This window comes from Scleropages formosus, chromosome 4 (assembly GCF_900964775.1).
Source record: "Scleropages formosus chromosome 4, fSclFor1.1, whole genome shotgun sequence".
NCBI lineage: Eukaryota > Metazoa > Chordata > Actinopteri > Osteoglossiformes > Osteoglossidae > Scleropages > Scleropages formosus.
The window spans coordinates 5,229,275-5,249,143 of NC_041809.1; the positions used below are offsets into that span (position 1 = coordinate 5,229,275).

The 19,869-nt window shown below is 38.7% G+C and overlaps 1 protein-coding gene across 8 annotated transcripts in view; it reads right to left on the bottom strand.

The window, feature by feature from the left end:
• ccdc88ab (coiled-coil domain containing 88Ab) overlaps window positions 1-19,869 on the bottom strand; it is a 57,495-nt gene that overhangs the window by 23,820 nt on the left and 13,806 nt on the right. For all 8 annotated transcript variants that reach the window (XM_018749507.2, XM_018749501.2, XM_018749506.2 and 5 more), the window contains exons 4-8: window positions 9,522-9,591; window positions 4,481-4,539; window positions 3,859-3,942; window positions 2,927-3,067; window positions 892-1,061 (exon numbers count right to left, since the gene is read on the bottom strand). In XM_018749507.2, the coding sequence (XP_018605023.2) occupies window positions 892-1,061; window positions 2,927-3,067; window positions 3,859-3,942; window positions 4,481-4,539; window positions 9,522-9,591 (524 nt within the window). The remainder of the gene's footprint in view (window positions 1-891; window positions 1,062-2,926; window positions 3,068-3,858; window positions 3,943-4,480; window positions 4,540-9,521; window positions 9,592-19,869) is intronic.

Genomic DNA, 19,869 nt, shown 5'->3' on the forward strand with positions numbered 1-19,869 from the left:
ACATCTGCAGCACTCTGTTATTTTGACTAGAAGTCAATCAGCTGTAACTTTCACGTTACATTTTGAGAGCTCATGTGCAAGTCAATCCAATGAGTTAATATCCTGCTTAAAATGAACATTCTTTTTGCTAGTGTGAGCACATGCAATCCATGATTCTTAGAACCATTCAGCTCTCTGTCACTACACGTGGGGAGAAATCATAGAAAAAGCAGGAGGGGGGGGGGGGAAAGAGAGAAGAGAAAAAAAAAAAAAAAAACAAAACAACTTTATGCATGGAAACCCAGAAGTTATGTCAAAGCACTGCCTGACCTCAGCCAGAAATCCAAGATCTCACTGAGCCCCTATGCATCTCTGGAAGATATGCTTCCAACCAAAAATCTGCTCAACCTCAACAAAAACCTCACAGAAAGGTTTTTTAGGGTCATGTCTTATTCTTACCAGCTCAACTCATAATAATGAACTCCCTTTATCAAACATGAACAGTGGATGGCTTAAATTGATTTCAGTCATTCACTCTAGTACTAAGAGACAGACAAATATGCTCGCCAACTTTCAGAACTAATTTGATATAACACTAAATCCAGTAAGATAAATACTAAAAAAAAAAAGTTATCACAAACTTGATAAAAACCCCCAAATAGAACATAAACCAGAAATTCAAATATCTCTAAGCAGAATGTGTAATACCCTGTAAAATTTTGCAAAAAAATATGATGCAATCAAACAGTGAAGTTCTTGAATCTTGCATGAACCCATAACTAGGATGGACACCATTGTGCATTAAGTGAAGACATGCACAATGTGAAACTTTTAGTGGGTAAAAGTTCCTTACATTTTGTCTAATCCCCCAACCCCACCCCAGCCTAACTGGGATTCAGCGAAGGGACTTACAGCTCCTGCCTCAGTCGTCTTATCCTAGCCTTGGCATCCGCAAGCTCCACAGACAGGTGCTGGCGGCTCTCAGTGCGGCGCATGCTGGGGGAATCCCCAGGGGACTGGACACAGGCCACTGCAGGAGAGCATTGGCCGCAGTCACGTTCCTGGGTCAGCTCCACAATGGTCTGCAGGGAACATGGACGAAGAGGCTGATGAGGGGGCAGCAAAGTACAAAAGACACTCGAAAACAACTGATTTAGGAGAAAAAATAATTACATATGATTACACTTAAAGATTGTGTTTTTCAAAAGCCCCCCCAACAATTCATCAAATGACTCAGAATCCATTAACAAAATTGCAATAATGGAAGAAAAATCACACTTATGTAAAGGCTTTCCCTGGAACACAAGCAGCAACAATAACTAAATCCAAGTTTTAGACTGGTGCTAAAGAAGCCAACCTCCACCCAAACGAAACTAGTGACGATGTGGGCATACAAAACCCTGCATTCCACAGAACTCCACATTTAACACATCATACATTCATAGTCTGTCCAGCAGGTTTGTGGTTAGACAGATGACAAATTAGGTCATCCTCCTTCATGGGGAGGTGAGATCATTCCATTAAAAGGAAACCCAAAACACAGATAGGATCGCCGCTTTAATTGGCCTAACACTACTAAAGTGCACAATGCTCACACTTGGCACCATGAATTGGGGCCACATTTGTGATGCTGAGCAAAGACTTAAGCTGAAATGAACCAGTTAGTGGTTACATAGACCATCACATGGTCATAACTGAATTTCCTCCCCCCATCCATAATTTACAGTACAGCTCAGCAAAGAGCATTTCAATGAAATAGGCTTGCTCTGGGATGCAGTATAGGGTTTCATTAGCAAATATTCAAAGGGAAGTGGCCCTGAAGAATTCCTTCACTAGAAGGGCCTTTTAAGTGTGGTTGTGTCTCTTTTGCCTTTCTTGCCATAGATAACTTACTGTTCTTTGCCCACTCAGCCTGGTAAACCTATCTAAAGGAAGGGTATGTATGAATCTATTCAAAACAAAAACTGAAAAACATGGTCTGTAAGCTTCTGCCAGAGCCACAAGTGTCTTGTGGACAATTCTTAGAGGCTGAGGCAAAACACTGTACAACACTATACATATTACGTTGGGGACAGTATTGGTCATATAGAGGTTTCACTCATTTTCATGACAAGATCATTCAGTAGCATTAATGGCACAATGACCTTAAACACAATAGAATGTTATCTTCCTTTAGCTCCAGGGCTCACAAAAAGGTCAAGGGACAATACATAGTACCGCAGAAATCAGGGTTCGCATTTTTTTTAATTTTTAAAAATCTAAAGCAAAGTGTTAAAAAAAATCTTGAGCGTTCTCTTAAACTGCAAATGTTTAATATACATGAAACTAAAATATTTGTTGTCCTTCTGAAAATGTTAAATACTGTTTGAAATAGTTAATTTTTAATGGTTAAGTGATGTTATTTATTCAAAATCCATGGCTGTTGTCAACCAACTTCTTTCTGCCACTCCATCCTCTGCAGGCAGAGTGTGTCTTCAGTATATATGGACTTGTCCAGTCTAAACTCAGGAAGAGGCTTGCTACAGAAAATGCAGCAAAACTTGTTTCTCTTTAAGGCCCTCAACAAGAACACTGCGCTGGGTGAGCCGTAAGTAACCCATACTTCTAGTAAAACTGATGGTGTATGTGAATAACGGACTACAACATCATTATACAAAAGTTGTGGTGTAATTTAATTTGATGTTTTATTAAAAAGCTAACTTGTGTATTATACACTAGTTTATTTATCCTAGCGTCCTTGTATCTAATTCATAAATCTCACTTAATTCATCTATTTTATTCATTTAAGTGTGCTGATCGTTTGCTGTTAAAGCAGTTTAAGTGCTTTGAAATATTACCAAATAAACCTAAGATTTAAAAAATAAATATGTTGGGGGACCATAAATTTGATTTAAATTAATGTTTTTTTATTTTAAAATTTATGTGAGCCAACCTCCCAGTTTAGTACCTCCAATTGGTCATCCCGCTCATCCACCAGACGTTTTAGATGGAAGGCCATGTTCCTGGATATGGAGTCCAGGTCCTCTGGGGAAAGCTCTCCACCTTCCACCCATTGCAGGTCCAACACGTTCTCTTGATTGTGGGTCACCTTTATACAAAATAAGCATCAGGCAACAGAACAGCCCATGGACTACCCGTAGATATGCCAGTGGTAAAGCTCCCAATAGATCCATAGAAGAGTCCTCTATTAGCTAGAAGTACTCAGAATTGAAAGTAAAATGGCACCATTTTTGGGAAGGTTGGGCATTTCCACTGAGCTGATTTTAATTTGAGCTATATCCAAATGCTTTGAAATACACAGCATAATACATAAAGGTAGGTATCTATTAAGCTTTTAATTGAAAATTGAAAGTGAGCAGATGCTGACAAACGCTTATGTAATGAATGGGTCCCATCTTTGTGAGCAGTTTGTTGCATCTTCAGTCAGGGACATGCAGTCAGCACTGAATATCAAAGACTAATTCATTCATGCCACACTACCCTCAACCGCAAGTCACCTGATGCACAAGAATAAGGTGGCATCATACATGTAAAAAGGATAACAAAATACATTGAATAGGGGGTTGTTGAGATTCAGTCATTTTAAAGTAGACAGCTTTAATTTTGTCTCAAGTAAATAAAGGTAAGAAAAGTCTGGCATCTGGACTATTTTTCTCTGTCTCAATCCCAATGCTTGCAGCGTAGAGGAACACTGAGACGCTGCATTACATTAACAGTTGAAGTCACAAACATTATATGAGCAATTCAAGTTAGACTTCTTTGTCCTAATTGTCTGCATAAGCTGAGGTACAAGTATACAAAGAAAAAGCACAACTATATAATACGGACAAGCTTAAAGGACACGTCACCAGACTGCATGTGTGACATTAAATCACATACCTCTTGAATGTGAGATGCAATTGCTGCTTTTGTATCAAAATCTAAGTTCTGGATCTTTTCAATATATTCTTCTTTCTTGTCACACTAGACACACAGACACAAAAAAGTTTAACATTTGTCAGACCAATCTGCCATTTCTTCATGAGATCACTAGAACCATTACTCAAACATGACTGAAGGCATTGCATGGGCATTGGCAGGAAGATGATAGCTAAGCTACAAAAATAACAGCTAAATGAAATGAAACTAGTTTAATCTGAATTATTAATATGAGGCATTCAGTATCATAGTGGTAAAATCACCACCAAGCAACTGAAGGACCCATGTTGGATTTCCACCTCTTGAAGTACCTCTAAACAAGCAAACCAGAGGTTTAACAAAAATCCAAAACTCAGTAACAAATGAAAATCAAGCTGAACAACATGACCATGCCCATATACAAGCACCAAAAAAAATTCTCCGCTCAAATATCAGGTCTGTGCCAGATGAACTAATCCTATTGGGGGGGGAGGACAACTTGCCAAACAAAGAAAAGATGAACACAGACGCACCTTAAACACACACCCGCTAATGGTTACAAAAACATAGGGGTTTATTACCAGAAACGCTGGCAACAGGTTACCTGAACTGCACAGCCCAACAGCAGCAGTAGTAACTTCTTCATTTCATACAGTCCTTGTTCTGCAATAGACAAAAGTAAACACAATGAACACTATCACCATCTGAAGATTGAGTGGACATATCCAGTCCGACAGGAAACGGAATATGCCTACCAATTTAAAGATTTCTGCAGCTGTTGTGCATTTTTGCAAAGGCAATTTGTGCTGCACATTCCTTTTATAGTTTGCTCACATGTTTCAGAACCAGCAATAAATTTGAAGAAAATTTATATATAGCAAAGCCCAACCAGAAAAACACTTGAGTCACTGGAGAAGGAAGAGTGACTGTTTCAGGCTTCCACACATAACACACACACTAATGAGACTGAATTAGTGAAGGGAACAGCACTGCACTGGCCTGGTTTTAAAAAACAGAAATCACACTAGTGTTAATGGGATGAAGATGATGTTGATAACAGAATGATGAAATTGAGAACTGTTGAACATCTAAACTGTAAGTGGAGGTCTAAACCTGGGGACAGGTTTCCAAATTAGGCAGGTAGACAACTGTCTGTATGTACTCTTCTCCCCCAGCAGTTTTGAGGGCAAGTCTGTGAAGCAGGGGGGTGTGTCAGGTAGGCATCTAGGGACTCTGCTCTCAAGCCAAAGTTTTGGAGACAAAGACAGTGCTTAGTCTCAGAAATGGCTGGTATGGCTTATTTTCAGAGAAGAGTGAAATAACATTAGTGCACCTAACATATCTAATTAGCCTGGTGAATCCAGAGCTGAGGTTTAAAGCTATTTAGAGAAAACCACTGGCTTTCAATATGGGCAACGCAATTCAAAGGCACAGGACCTTGAATAAATTGACACAAACTGAGCAAAAGATGAGACAAACACAAAGACTGATTTGTCTATGAAAAAGTAGTAAATGTTAGTACACTTAATTCTTGCAAACTGCTTCTCAATGGGTATGTTATTCCAAGGCATTCTGCAAATTTTGAAACAGGACATCTGTCTGGAGAAAAATTAATAAATGGATTTGGCTAAAAAGCAGGATGTTTTGACATATACATTTTGCCATCAGCTAAAAAGCTCTCTCTTCAACTGGGAAAAGATAAATGGAAGACAAAATTAAGAACCTCTGTCCCTTAAACAATCCTCAACTAAACAAATGCAAATTCTCAGCCCATGTTAAGTTTCCCCACAGCAACAGTTTGACCCCAGGTGTCTTTTTGGAGCTAACTGGAGACAATTCCACCCACCTCACCTAACACCAGGGTGCTTCCCTGCCCTTTGGTAAGCTGCAAACCTCACATTTCCTATTCAGAAACAAAGTACTGAAAATAAATATTTACCATTTTAAGTTTAGTGTGTTTATATATCGCCACCCCTTTGAACACTTATGGGTTCAAGACAACCAATACTCATGAGCAGGCAAAAGTAGTTCCACTTTGCATTTAATAAGCAAATAATTCTACTAAAAAAAGGAAAGTTCAATGTCAGTCATTTATCTTCACAAGATATTCCGCATTTATTAAACATAGTGGATCACTCCAGTTTCCTCTGAAATCTGAAGATATGTTTGGTCTAGCATTTTATGTCACCTTGCACAAAGGTGTCAGGTAAATTAATCACTCTGCACCCGCTAAATAAAGAAAATAAACTAAAACATAACTCAACTAACTTTCATATCTGAACTATTCAATGTAACAGTTCAGTCAGGATCATTTCTCTGGTAGAAGAAAATCTAGCAAACAGGACGCTGAAGTCAGAAGTGACAATTTGGAAGCAAATAAAATTCCATTATCCATATTTTATTTCTGGCAGCAAATCAAACCTTGAACACACTGACATTTATCATAATTGAATCAGAATTTCATTAATACCAACTTGCATTCACTACAAGAAAACGTAAGTGTCTGACATCTATAGCTGACAAAATAGACAACATACGAGGCAAATACCAGTGAAAGGGTATTTTTGGAGATCCCATAAAACAAAAGCTTGATTTCCGATTTAAAAGAAAATTACATGCACACGAACTAAAATCACAGCAATAACCCAACAATTCACCAGATAGTAATTAATTTCAGTCAAGGCTATCATTAAGATGTCATTGTTTTAAGTGGTGATATTACATTTGTGTACTATGGATAAAACTCACCTTGAGCCATTTTACATGCTAAGTTAAAGCAAGCCACATTTACAAAGTGCGCAACAGTCTATAGTGTAAAGATACTTGAACAAGTTACAGTAACACTACCACTGAAAGGCAAGCACATTTGAAGGATGTTGCCGATATGTTATTGTGCAACTTCAGCTCCATCTTTCTTCTTCAAAAACCAAGGAGGTTGGGAGTGACTACCTTTAAGGAAAATTAAGAAATGAAGCAAAAAACCCTTAGCTCAGCAAGATAATAAGCTGGTGACAGACTTGCATGGAAGTAATTTTCCTCCATCTTACCCTTGTCAACATAAATTGTCTTTACAAGAAGATGTTTCAATGTTAGCATGCCTGAGCCCTAAATGTGATACACATTGCATGTAATTACTTAAATATTTAATAGCATTAATTGTAATATAGTATAACAAAGCAGATTCAATGCATTAATAGTACACACACACACACACACACACACACACACACACACACACTTTCAGAACCGCTTGTCCCATACGGGGTCGCGGGGAACCGGAGCCTACCCGGCAACACAGGGCGTAAGGCCGGAGGGGGAGGGGACACACCAAGGACGGGACGCCAGTCCGTCGCAAGGCACCCCAAGCGAGACTCGAACCCCAGACCCACCGAAGAGCAGGACTGTGGTTCAACCCACTGCGCCACCGCACCCCCCCCTGCATTAATAGTATTTTAAAAAAAAAAAAAATTCACTGGCTGTCTACCAGTGCTCTTTCGTAACTATTAAGAGCACTTAGTGCGGTTTCCTCCATGTGCTCAGGTATTCCACACACATGTGTTTCAGGTGACTGGTGACTAAATTCCACATGGTGTGCGAGTGTTTTAAATAGCTCTGCTGCTAGTATCATGCGCAAAGCCAAAAACCATCTATACCACCACATAAACATGAGAAATGTTATAAATTTGTGCTTACAGAAAAATGGAAAACATTACTATACATGTTTATAACTACTGTAACTACATTAATATAAAATATTAAAGTACACTGAGAGTCAACAATACTGGACCAAGAAGGCTAGTAAAACAGTCACTGAATTCAGTAGCATTTGGACCATGACAGTGATGTGAAGTCTCTCTGCTGGAAAGGAAGATGGGTGTTATCAAATAAAATAAGGTGGTTTCAAATGTTACCATCACTGAGGAACTATGATAAGAGTTACATCTGTCCATGTGAGAGATTGTGTGTGCCTGTACATAATGAACTTCTCGTGCAAGAAGCCTATAAAGCAAATTTGAAGGAAAATATCCGGGAGGGGTGAAGATAAGAACCAGGCACTGTATGAATAATTTAAAGGGACTGAGTGCAAGGGAACAAAAAATGTATGGATGGAGGGAGAGTGAAACAGACTCACTGAAAGAGTATGTACATGCTTGGCTTAAGGAAAAGAAATGACTGCATTCAGCCACCACACGTGCTGTTATTGTTAGTTATGGTAGTTTGCTAGCTTGCATACTATGACCTTTAGTTCTGAACTGTATATTAGTTTATTACTTGTTACAAAATATTCTGAGACAACACAAGTGAATCTCATCATAATACATCTGTTATGTCAATAATGCACACTAAACAGAGAAATAACTGATGAAAGTTTCCTCTTGGTGGAAACCAGTTACTTGCTAGATTGAGGAGTGGGGTGGGCACAGGTTTAATGTGGAAAAATTTCCACTCTTAGCATCTTTCCATCACAATCTCTTCCTGCCAGGAAGTGCAGGCCACACCTCCCCAACATGGAGCAGCTGTTCATCCTGTTTGGCCATTGTCCATAGGAACAGGAAAATGAGCCCATCTTGTGACACTATTAGCCTCAGAATGAGTCATAGACCACTCTACATCAGAAAACTACGATTAAGAGATGAGATTAAAGTGTAACCGGCAACTGAAGAGCCTACAATTTAATTAAAAGCTAGGATTTGTTTTAAGACTGCACTTTTTTCCACTATAAAATTGTTTACTTTAATTAAAAAAAAAAAAAAAAAAAAACCAGAATGTAGGACTCCCACAAGTTGAATAATAAAGTTGGGGAATTTTTTGGTTCAATGGTTTTGTTGCTAAAGACATCTTCAGGAACAAAAAAAGGACTGCATAATCTGTTGTGTGAATAAAACACCTTTTCAAAAATTTCAAATACTTACTGGTTTACATAATCTATCATAAGAGAACAGATGTTCAAAACAGTAACTTTTCTTCCACTAAGATCTCCTAAGTCACTATTAAGTGTCCATGGCAGATCAATGTCACCCATTCTTTCTTCTGCTTTTAATTTATTATGACACTTAGAAGTCACTCTCCTGGTACAATAACTACTGTGGTAAGTACACATTTGGAATAAAGCGTTAACATTCAAGGTGTTACACAGATTCCTGTGAAAAAAACCCTAAAAGTATTGATCACTTTCCCATCCCCCATGAAGCAACAACTACAGCATAATAAGATCCATATGGGTATCTTCAGTAGCTAACCCCTTTCAGAAGTTAGAACACTAGTGTTGACAAGGCTCCAAGGTCACAAACACAAAGCAGTGCTCCACTTTTGGCATGAAGACCCATTGTTCAAAATATCAACAAAAAAATATAAATTAATGGTCAAAGTTCAGCTTGTATTTAGAGGATAACTAAACAATGAGTTGACAAAAGCTGCCATCATCTGAAACCCGCAAAAATTTCTACTTCTGCAACATTCTCATAAACTGCATATGCTCACATATTATAAACCTAGTGCTCCTGCTGCATTCACTATGACAAAGCACTTGAATACCTTTGTGAAGTAAGGGCTCAAAGAACTATCAAACACATGTAAATGATATACATAACAAAAAGTAATGCCCACTGGTGGCCAGTACAGATGAACACAGACGGACACCCTACCAGAAAGTGGATTCCTGCCCAGCACCAGCACATTAGGGAGAGGCATCATGATCAACTGTTGTAGTGTTTCCTGGGAGAGAGAACAAAAGCAGACCATATCAGGTGAGGCAGTCACATCAAGAAAAGAAAAAAGCGCTTCCTTTTATCACAGTCAAGTGATTGGAAGTGGCCACAGTAAGGAATGTGTTTAATGCATCTGCATTTGTTTGCTTGCTTATCAGTGCTGTGTACCGAACAATATATTGCTCACTTAAAGGGAAAAACAGCTACTCCAAACATCAGCAAAACATGCAAAGTAGATATGAAACACCTGGGCCAATCATGAGGCATCCCACATACCCATCCCAATCACTGCACACAATTACTTCTACCCCAGTTCTTGACTGTTGGGTACTGCATCTCATGGGTCAAGACTTCAACTCAGTTGCCAAAAAAAAAAAAAATTTTTTTAAAAGAAGCATGTATTCCAACCAGCACCCACATCAGAGCTCACAGACAGCACCTTTCTGTCATGGCAATAAACAAGGAATCTACAGCCTTTTAGTGCTGATAATGGACATATTGCCATGAAGGACATAAGGCACCATTCCACAAGGTCATTAGCTCAGAGCAAGGTGGCCACATGCAGAAAGAGAACCTGTGATTCATCTATTTGATTATTCTTTACTGGTGGCAATGTAACATAAGCAGACCAACAACTATTCATGCTCAGCCATGGACAGTATATTCAGAGAAATCACTAAATGCTAAGTGTACCATTCTGTGAAATTATGGCCAGTACAGTGGCACAGCTAGTAGCACTGCTCACAGACTCTCAGCTGCTGGACTGTGCATTTGGATTTGGGTTCAAATCTGCTTCACTGTGTGGATTTTGCATATTGTCCTGATGTTCAAATGGGCTTCCAGATGCTCCCGTTTCCTCCCACAATCCAATACTGTAGGTTATCTAATACGGCAAGTCACAAAGATCAACAGCAACAAGTAAATACAAATAATTAAATTGATGACAGTACTGTAACGCTCTTAAAATGCATGTATTTGCCTAGACTGCACTTTATAACCAGAACTGTCACATTTAAACAAGTCAGGAGTTAACCCTAAATATACAAGTAATCTATAACAATGTTCTGGTACTGTCAATGCAGCTGAAGTCATGAATGCAAGATGAGCTGTTCACAATGGTTTTATTTTTTTATCTTGTTTTAACAAACTTGTTTAATGAAAATATATGGATTACTCCTACTCTGAAAGAATCCTCTTTATTAAACAAAAGCTAATAAAATTAAGAAAAAAAATGAGCAAAAGAGATGCACTGACCTGAGAATCCCCTTCCAAAAAAAATTTACTAACTAGCTTGCTGTGCTCCCATCTTGGGTGTGAAAATGATTCATAAGTTATGCCTGCCAGGAATGAGCTGGAGGTGTTAATCGATTACTGACATGCATTTCCTTCAGATGTCTGCATAAGGGCCAAAAGCCACCTTGGAGGTCTTGTACATGTTAAAGTATTCAAATCTTTGCTCATTATTTTCTTACTGTCTAGAACAAGGGTTGCCAACACATTTGCTAATAGCATCATCTATGGCAAAGAGGATTAATGTTCTTCACACAAAAATAAGAGGTGGCCTGAGACTAATGTTTAAAAACTCAAGGTATAACTTGTATTAAAGTTTCATAAATATTTACATTGTAAGAGGCTGTTAAATCAGACAAGGACAGCAACTTAAAGTTTTCAATTGTTTCACAGAACTCTGCTGTATTCAGCCTTGTAAAATCTTTACACAACAAGTAAATAAATGAAGAAATAAAACTGGAAATACTATCCAGCCTGATAGGAAAATTCAGATGGTAAATCCTGCTGTATGATTCAGCAGTCCAATGAAAACTGAAGAATTTCAAATTATTGTTAGCATTTAATTCAACATGACAATATGAATAAACATCTTCCTCTATAATTCCAATAAAGTCAAAACACACATTGAATGCTGAGGTCAGACCTGAGAAGTGGACTGAATTCAGATATTCAGTTCAATTTAGATGTACAGGTCAGACAAATTTTCAAGATGCATTTTTTTGATTACTGAAAATCCTTGTTTCAAGGATTATATGCAATACTCAGAACACAGGTTGAAAAATGACTTGAGTAAATTTTATTTTTTAGCAGTATTTTAGACAATTTTGATAAATTTCATGCTTAATTTGCTACACCTGCATCAGGACTTGGCTGTACCAGAGCCTATAGCTAAAAAATGTAAATAAAACACTGCAACAGAACAGCAGCATACTGAACACAATACACTAAAAACAGCCTCCAGTCATTAGGAGCATAAATGTGCAAGTGCAAAATTATATTTCTAAGTGGCTAATTAATGACATGCATCAAAAGAAACAAAAACAAAAGCTAGACTATCCTCACAATGGCCGTCTGCATGCACACACTGGATCCCTTCAATGCACTGCTAGATGGGTTGAAATGACTGCCAGCCCTCTCTCACACACACACACACACACACACACACACACACACACACACCTTTTGCTAGTGGCTAGACTGGCAAAAGCACCTTATCTTGAGGTTAATGACCAGACCCTTCGCTGGCAACTCTCATTACAGTAACACTGACGGTCTAAACTTTCCACTTCTTGTAATGTGAGCACACAGGAGTGAATGAACACCATTCAAACTCAGTGCTGCTGAGGAAAGTCTGCTGTTTTCACTAGAAGTGTAGAAGTCATTTAAACAGAAACCCATTGAGATTAGAGCCATAAAATATCTTCGAGAAATCATGGACAGAAGCAGCTTGCTGACCAAGGTTCAGGCTGGACATGTGACAGGAGACCAGGATACTCTTTCACTGGCACTACCATGTTTGCATCTGAGGCTATACCCCTTAGCAGCACAGATAGTTTTCACTGGCAGTTAGCTAAAGAGTTAGCAAATTTAAGCCTACAAGCTGAAAACTAAAAAGTACATGAAAAGAGGGCATATATGGGGCAGCTGATAGCGTAATTGTTAGAGCTGCTGCTTTTGGACTAAGGTCACAGGTTTGAATCTCACCCCTGGCTGCAGTACCTTTGAGCAAGGTATTTAGCCAAAACTGCTCCAGTAAAATTACCCAATTGTATCTGTAAATAATTGTAAACAGATTAACACTAAGTCGCTTTGGAGAAAAGCACCAGCTAAATGAATAAATGTCAATGAAAACTGAAAACCAGCAGAATCAAAGCTGGGAGGGAGTACTAACATGGCTTATTTCTTTGCCAAAGTTGACTTACGTAGATACTTTGCAATTACTCATCAAGTTACACAGCATGTCTTTCTTACTGTATCAATTCAGAATAAGTACCTTGAAGAAGGGTACTAGTATGACAAACCAGAAACATTTAAAATTGCAAGGAGACAGCGTTAACCACTGTGCTCTCTGCAGCCCCTATGTGACCCTGTGTGCTACAAGAATGTAGCACAAAAGTGGTTTTGGAAGTCATTACCTGGGTTTTCAGCAAATCCAGAAATACTAGCAACTCAATTCCAGTAAAATTAATGTGGGCAATCAAAATTGCAGTTTCCCCACAGTAATCTTGGAGTGCACTAATGATCAGCAATTTGGCCTCAAACAAATTTAATTTGTAACGTATGTAGTAGACAACAATTTAGGCTTCATTAATACAGGAATAGCGAGTAGCATGACAGCCAGTATTTCAACTACTCTAATCCACAGATCATGTAAAGAAGCTAATTCTTCATGACATTTTTTAATTTTTTTTATTCAAGATGCAAATCCTTATAAATTTACTATTGAACTTAATTAAAAATAAAACTGATCACTTGAGTGAAACCATCAAATTTTGATAAGATCTTCACTGTTGCCACCATCCTGCAGCATTTCAAGGTAAGCAAACTGAGCAGGGCTTAAAGCATTAACTTCTGGTTTACAAGTGAATGTCCCGAATGGCTACACTACTTTCTGTAATGACTAAAATATAATCTTCACTATTGATTAGGGGAGTAAAATTCTGTTGGAAAGACTTCAGTTACAAATGTAGATGTTCACATCACATTCACACTTCTGCTGTGACAGACCAGCTGCCTGCTTATGTTATAGAAACTAGGGAAAGTATTGAGGTGGGAAAACTGGGATAAATTTTTAAAAAAAAAAAAAAAAAAAAAAAAAAAGGTATGACTCAATGACTTTGCACACAAATAAAATTTCAGTAAACAACTCAAAGCCAATCGTATACTAAAAATACCACAATGAAACACTGATTTATAGAGCAGCTTATTGTGGAATCGTACTGAGAGCTGCAAGCAGAAGCACTGGAAAGGCCCTATACGATCCCTGACATAACTCACAGCAAGGAGGAAGGTAAACTACTATATCTCCCCTAGCTCCCATAGCTTTTACATGGAGTTTTCTGCAGATCTGTGATACTACAGCCTGAGGACAAGAGCTTTCATAACAAACAGGTGACTAATTAAATGTGCCCATTCACCACCTAATTCTCCAACCAGCTTCTTAATATCAACATGATTCAGGTTTTATCAATTATGCAGCACATGCATTTCATTGGGGGCTGAGAGTACTTGAGCATTTCAGAGTTTTAAGGTACCCTCCCCCACCTACCCATCCAAGTCAGGAAATTACTAACTCACATCAGATTTTTTACAAGAGGCAAAACTGTGAAAACATATCTCCACCTAGACAGACAGAATAATTCCAGAGTCTAAAGCATAGTAAAAAGTATAACTAATTTACATTTATTCATTTAACTGACACTTTTCTCCAAAGTGACAGTGTTGAGGTTACAATTGGGTAATTTTACTGGAGCAATTTTAGGGTAAGTACCTTGCTCAAGAGCACTACTGCTGGAGGTGGGGATCAAACCTGTGACCTTCGGAGCCAAAGGCAGTAGCTATAACTACTACACTACCAGCTGTCCCTAGATGTAACAAACGTCTACCCACCTGTCCCCACAAAAGACATGTGTTTGCAAGGCTGGCACAGAGCTCTCCCACAGCAGGGGACCAGGCTTACTCAAATCCATGTTTCTGTATTTCTTACAGCCCCACAGCTACTGTGAGCTCTGTTCCCACTCCCTTTAGGCAGGAGTTATTCAGGAGGCTGGTGAAAAGCAACTCTGCTCTTCCACAATTAAAATATTGATTCAGCACACTCTACAGTCTCTTGGAATCCAGAAAGACAAAAGACTTATTTCACATGGCAAAAACTGGAATGGAGAAAGACCTTCAGATGCTTGTATGGACAAAGCAGGTTTTAAAAAAATCCTTGATGGATAAACAGGCATTTAATTTGCATTACAGAACCAATTATTTCCTGCTTGCTCCTTTTGTAACGCACAGATTCTCCACTTCCCTCATGCCGGTTGGCTAGGCTGGCAGCGTAGCAGGGAAGAGAGGAACCTTTGATTAGATGTTAGTAACGGAAGGGTGGGAGATTATCGGATGCGCCTCATGTATAATGCATAACCAAACTGCAAGAGGGGAGGGACACAAGGATGTCATGTACACTCGTTCAGACAAATTAAGTCTGCCAGAAAAAAATGTCCTTTTGTGAAACTGACAAAGTCCCAACATTTCCCATTTTTTCAGAAGTCTAGCAATAAAACTCTCCTTGCTGTAAGAAAAAAAGAGTGTCATGTGTTTGAGGATTGTGGGGGAAAAAAACAGGATGCAATGTCTGAAATTTGATTCAAGCTCCATTAAGAGCTGTAGCCAAAAACCTTTCGGTAAAACCCATAAAAACTTAAAAGGGAGATATACATGCAGTACTTCTTGAAATTACACATCCAACAAAGCTAACACTTCACACTGAGGAATAATTATGCTCCTGCATTATAATGACTGATACAGTATTCTAGTCATGCTTTCCCCAAACAGCTGTCAGTGTCATACCAGGTCTCCTTTTGATCTCACTCCATTTATCAGTAGCACAATGGCCCAAATTCAGTGAATGTCTTCAACAGCATCACCCAATGGTGCAATCTACCTCAGTACTGTCATCTTGTAAAACATATATAGATGGCCAATAGACACCTTCTGCTGACAAGTTAAGTCAGATGAATCCACACAGTGTGGCAGCACTCTGAAGATGGAGTAAAACAGTGATACAGACAAACAAAAGGATAAATATGAGCCATACTGTCAGTGCCTAGTGCACTTAGAGAACTTCAGGACTCCTAAATAGCAGAATCTCCTCTAACCAAACCAAAACCCAGGTCCTGCCACTTTAGTCCCTACACACCTCGTGAGACTCTTAGGGAACAGGGACCAATTGTGTGGGTAACTCCCAGGGGAGGAGAGGTGACTAGAATATGTTGTGGGAAGCACTGAAAGCCTGAGTCGTGTTTGCACGGTTCTACTGAAGCAAGGATGGTTTCTATGGCAACTGACTACCCTATTCATCTGGTGCTGCCTTACTGGTGCCAGCGGCATCCTTATTCTGCAAGGTTCACTTTGCTTGGTCTGTGCAATATGCAGGGATTACCAAAGATGCTTTCTCATATTAATTAGAAATGAGATTAGGTAATGTTTATGGAATTGTACAGGCAAAAATGGTGCTGGACATGAAAAAATAAGGAAGAAGATGCTGACAATGGACATTAAAGTCACATTTTAGGACATGATCCAAACAATCTGGCACTTCAGCAGTTCATTTAAATTTAATTTTAAATATTAATTTTAAATTTAAAATACATTAACCGGAGTTTAATTTTAAAATAAAATTGACCACTTGAGCACAAATCTGGAAATGAAAACTGATGTTCTTTTCAAAATTCCCTACTCAACCTAAAAATCAACTGACATGCCCAGAAATTAATTTATACTTCTTTAAAATCAACTGTACACTAAAAGATAGAGTGTATGTTAAAAATTTCATTCAGTTATACCAATGATATTTTAAAGGTAGAATACATTTACATTTCTTCATTTTGTTGACACTTGTCTAAAGCAACTTATGTCAAACTATAATTATTTACCCATTTATACAGCTGGGCAATTTTACTGGAGCAATTTAGGGTAAGTACTTTGCTCATGGGTAATACAGCTGGAGGAGGGATCTGAAATAGCAGCCTTCAGATTCAATTCAATTCATTTTTATAGAGCGCTCTTCTCACACAGTGACAGAGCACTTTAACAGACCCAACGGATCCAAAGGTAGCTGCTTTAACCACTATGCTATGAGCTGTTCATATCAGGGACATGAACTTGTGGTGTCTGAGCTAGAATCTTCAAGTTACATCTGTACTAGCCTTCAGCAAGACACTACCAATTGGTAGTACAATTCTCAGCTATACAACTAGGTCAAATACATTTAAGTCACTTTGAAAAATGCCAGCAAGTCAATGAATTTGAGAATAGTCCATGTTCTTAATCTTTGCACATAGTAACTCAAAACACATCACAACCTATAGAACCAAAAGATCAACATGAAGCAGGTAAATGTATTCCACAGTAGATGAAATCAATGGAAAAGACCAGAAGTGCACACAAAGACAACGAATTACATCCATACATTCCAGAGAATGGGAAAGAACAGCAATGAACTCTGTGCATATTGACTGTAATTGGTCCTCTATGGCAGGAAGGAAACCCCACACGCCATCAAAAAGGAACATCACACATATGTTTGTGCAACCAGACAGGCCTTTTTCAACTGTCCAGAATTGTGGGAGATGGGCACCCTCCTCCAAGAGCTTAAATACAGTTGGGAGCTGGCCTGCTATTCTACAACATCTGGCACACAGGCAGGGGGAAGGTAACTATTCAAATGTCACCCAAATGTCTATGTACTGTACAAGCATGGCATTTAAGACATGGGCAATCAGACTTACAATCTTTGAATGTTGAACCTAATGCAAGTTACATAAGTTGCTGTCAAAAGGCCAAATACAATTCAAGCTAAAGTTTACACAACTTGAGAACTTTTAAAAAAAGTTGCCTGACAGTCACATTAAGGCATATATGTACACCAGGTGTACAGTGAGAGTTCTGTTTTCTCACTTCATTTTTTCCATGGGAGCTTGTTCATTACTTCCTTTTTACAAGTGGATTAAACTTAAGACACTTAATTTCAGTAAATACATGACAAAGGCCAAAGACCTTATGCTCATATACAAACATGTAAAAACAGGGTTGAGTTTCAAAATGAAAATGCATGTGTGAAGTAGTAAAATCAAGTAATCATATGTTCTCTATGACAAACATCACACTGCATTTTAATGGCACAGAAGAGGAGATTCAAGTCCACTTTAGTTCCTCTTTATTTTATTCTCCCACTACTTCCATGGAGAAGTGATTTGTAACAGTGGAACAGGAAGAGTGATTCTCTTGATAAGATCTGGTTTGGACCGTATTGTATGGGGCCTCCTGAGGTGATTATGCTCAATCATGAGTTTTCCCCCACAGAGACCGGATTGTGATTAGTGGCTGACTAATTGGCTTTTGTTGACTGGTAGTGGCAGGTGACTGGGGGCTGCGCTGCTATTAATTGCAATATCGCTTCAGGAGTCCGGAAATGTGACTGACTGGTCTACAGACTGATGTGATATGGGTAGCAAATAAAATCTAGTCTAACCAACAGCTGAACACATACTGAGCATTTTTACCACTGCCGGGGGGGGGGACTATACAATTTCCAGGAATGGAAAAATTAACTGCTTACAAAAACCAATTCCTCTGAGCACTAAAAGACAGGATCTAGGGAACTACAAGGCAAATTGAAAAGCTCAGAAAAGTCAACACATTAAGGACAATGAACACACACCTTTGCTATGTATCTATTATATACTTTTCGAAATACAAATAAGAGCTGTCCAATATCACCCTTACAGCACAATACTTAAAGTTCCTTAAAAATCTTAGCCTTAAGTCCACCTTCAGCTAGGCCTGACTGAGCACTTCTTTTCCACCTCATTGTAACATTCTCAGAGAAACTGCAAACAGGTTCCATTTTACTGAATGACACCAAATGCCTAAAATAATCAGGCTAATTGAAGTAACTGCATATTAAGACTACAAAGAGGACAATTAGAGCAGCTAAAAATACATACCCCACTTAAGTGTACCTGCAACTGAACTGGGCAGCTGGTAGTGGTAAGAATTGCTGCCTTTGGACCCAAAAGTCACAGGTTTGAATCCCTCCAGTTGCAGTACCCTTAAGGAAGGGACTTGACCTAAATTGTTTCAGTAAAAATTGCTCATCTGCAAAAATGGGTAAATTGTAGGTAGCTTAACACTGTAAACTGCTTTGAAGAAAAGCATCAGCTAAAAGTATAAACACAAGCAGAAAAATCAGCACTGTGGCACAGCAAGTGCACTGCTGTCTCACAGCACCTGGGTGATGTGAGAGGACATAGGTTTGAACCTCGCTCAGTCTGTGGGGTTTGCATGTTCTCCCTACGTCTGCGTGGGTTTCCTCCCACAGTTCAAAGACATACTTGTTCAGGTTCACCAACAGAGTGTGAGAGAAAGCAAGCATTCCACTGATGTATGGATAAGTGATCCACTTTAAGTAGTGCATCTAGCAGTGCAAGTTACCTTGGTGAATAAGGTGTGTGGGCTGATAACATTACACAAAGTTCACTGCAAGTCATTGGAGAAAAGCATCTGCTAAATAAATGTAAATCAAATGAAATTCTCAAGCAGATTAAAAACTCAAGAGCAAGATATATAAATCATTTCAGCAATAGAATCCTTTAACACATATACAAACCCTCCAAATGGAAGAAGAGGTACATATGGGTGGAAATTCCTCTCGGTCACTAAAAACTGCTGTACTGTCCAATCATCTCAGAAAAGATCACCCCAGTAATGTATCAAAAGATTCTGCACAGCTTCCAATAAACTGATTAGAGAATCTCATTGCTTGATGTTCATAATCTTCTCAACACAAAGTTCTGTAACATGCTAAACACATTTACATTAAAACAAAAGCTATGGCAGTATTAAAGTTAGAAAATCCAGCAGACAAAAATTAATTAAGTATTTGTACACTGATGATTACACTGAAGAGATATACCAGGGTCAAGCAGATAATTCCATTTTGTCCGTTTACATCACTCATCAACACTTCTTCATATAGACTTATGAGCCTCCTTGCCTTAAACAGACATTCTATTGTTTGAAGCAGTGCAGGGGGGAAGAAGGGAAGAAAAAAACCCTCATATGCAGCAGCCATCCAGAAATATTTTACTCACCAAAAGAAAAACATACCCTCTGTTCAGTGCCACCCCAGCTCTGCCCCACCAAAAACATCCAAGCATCCAGTCTGGCAAGTGAGTGGAATTTTTTGCTAAAATGATGCTTGCAGCTACTGAGGTGGAGGCTGGGC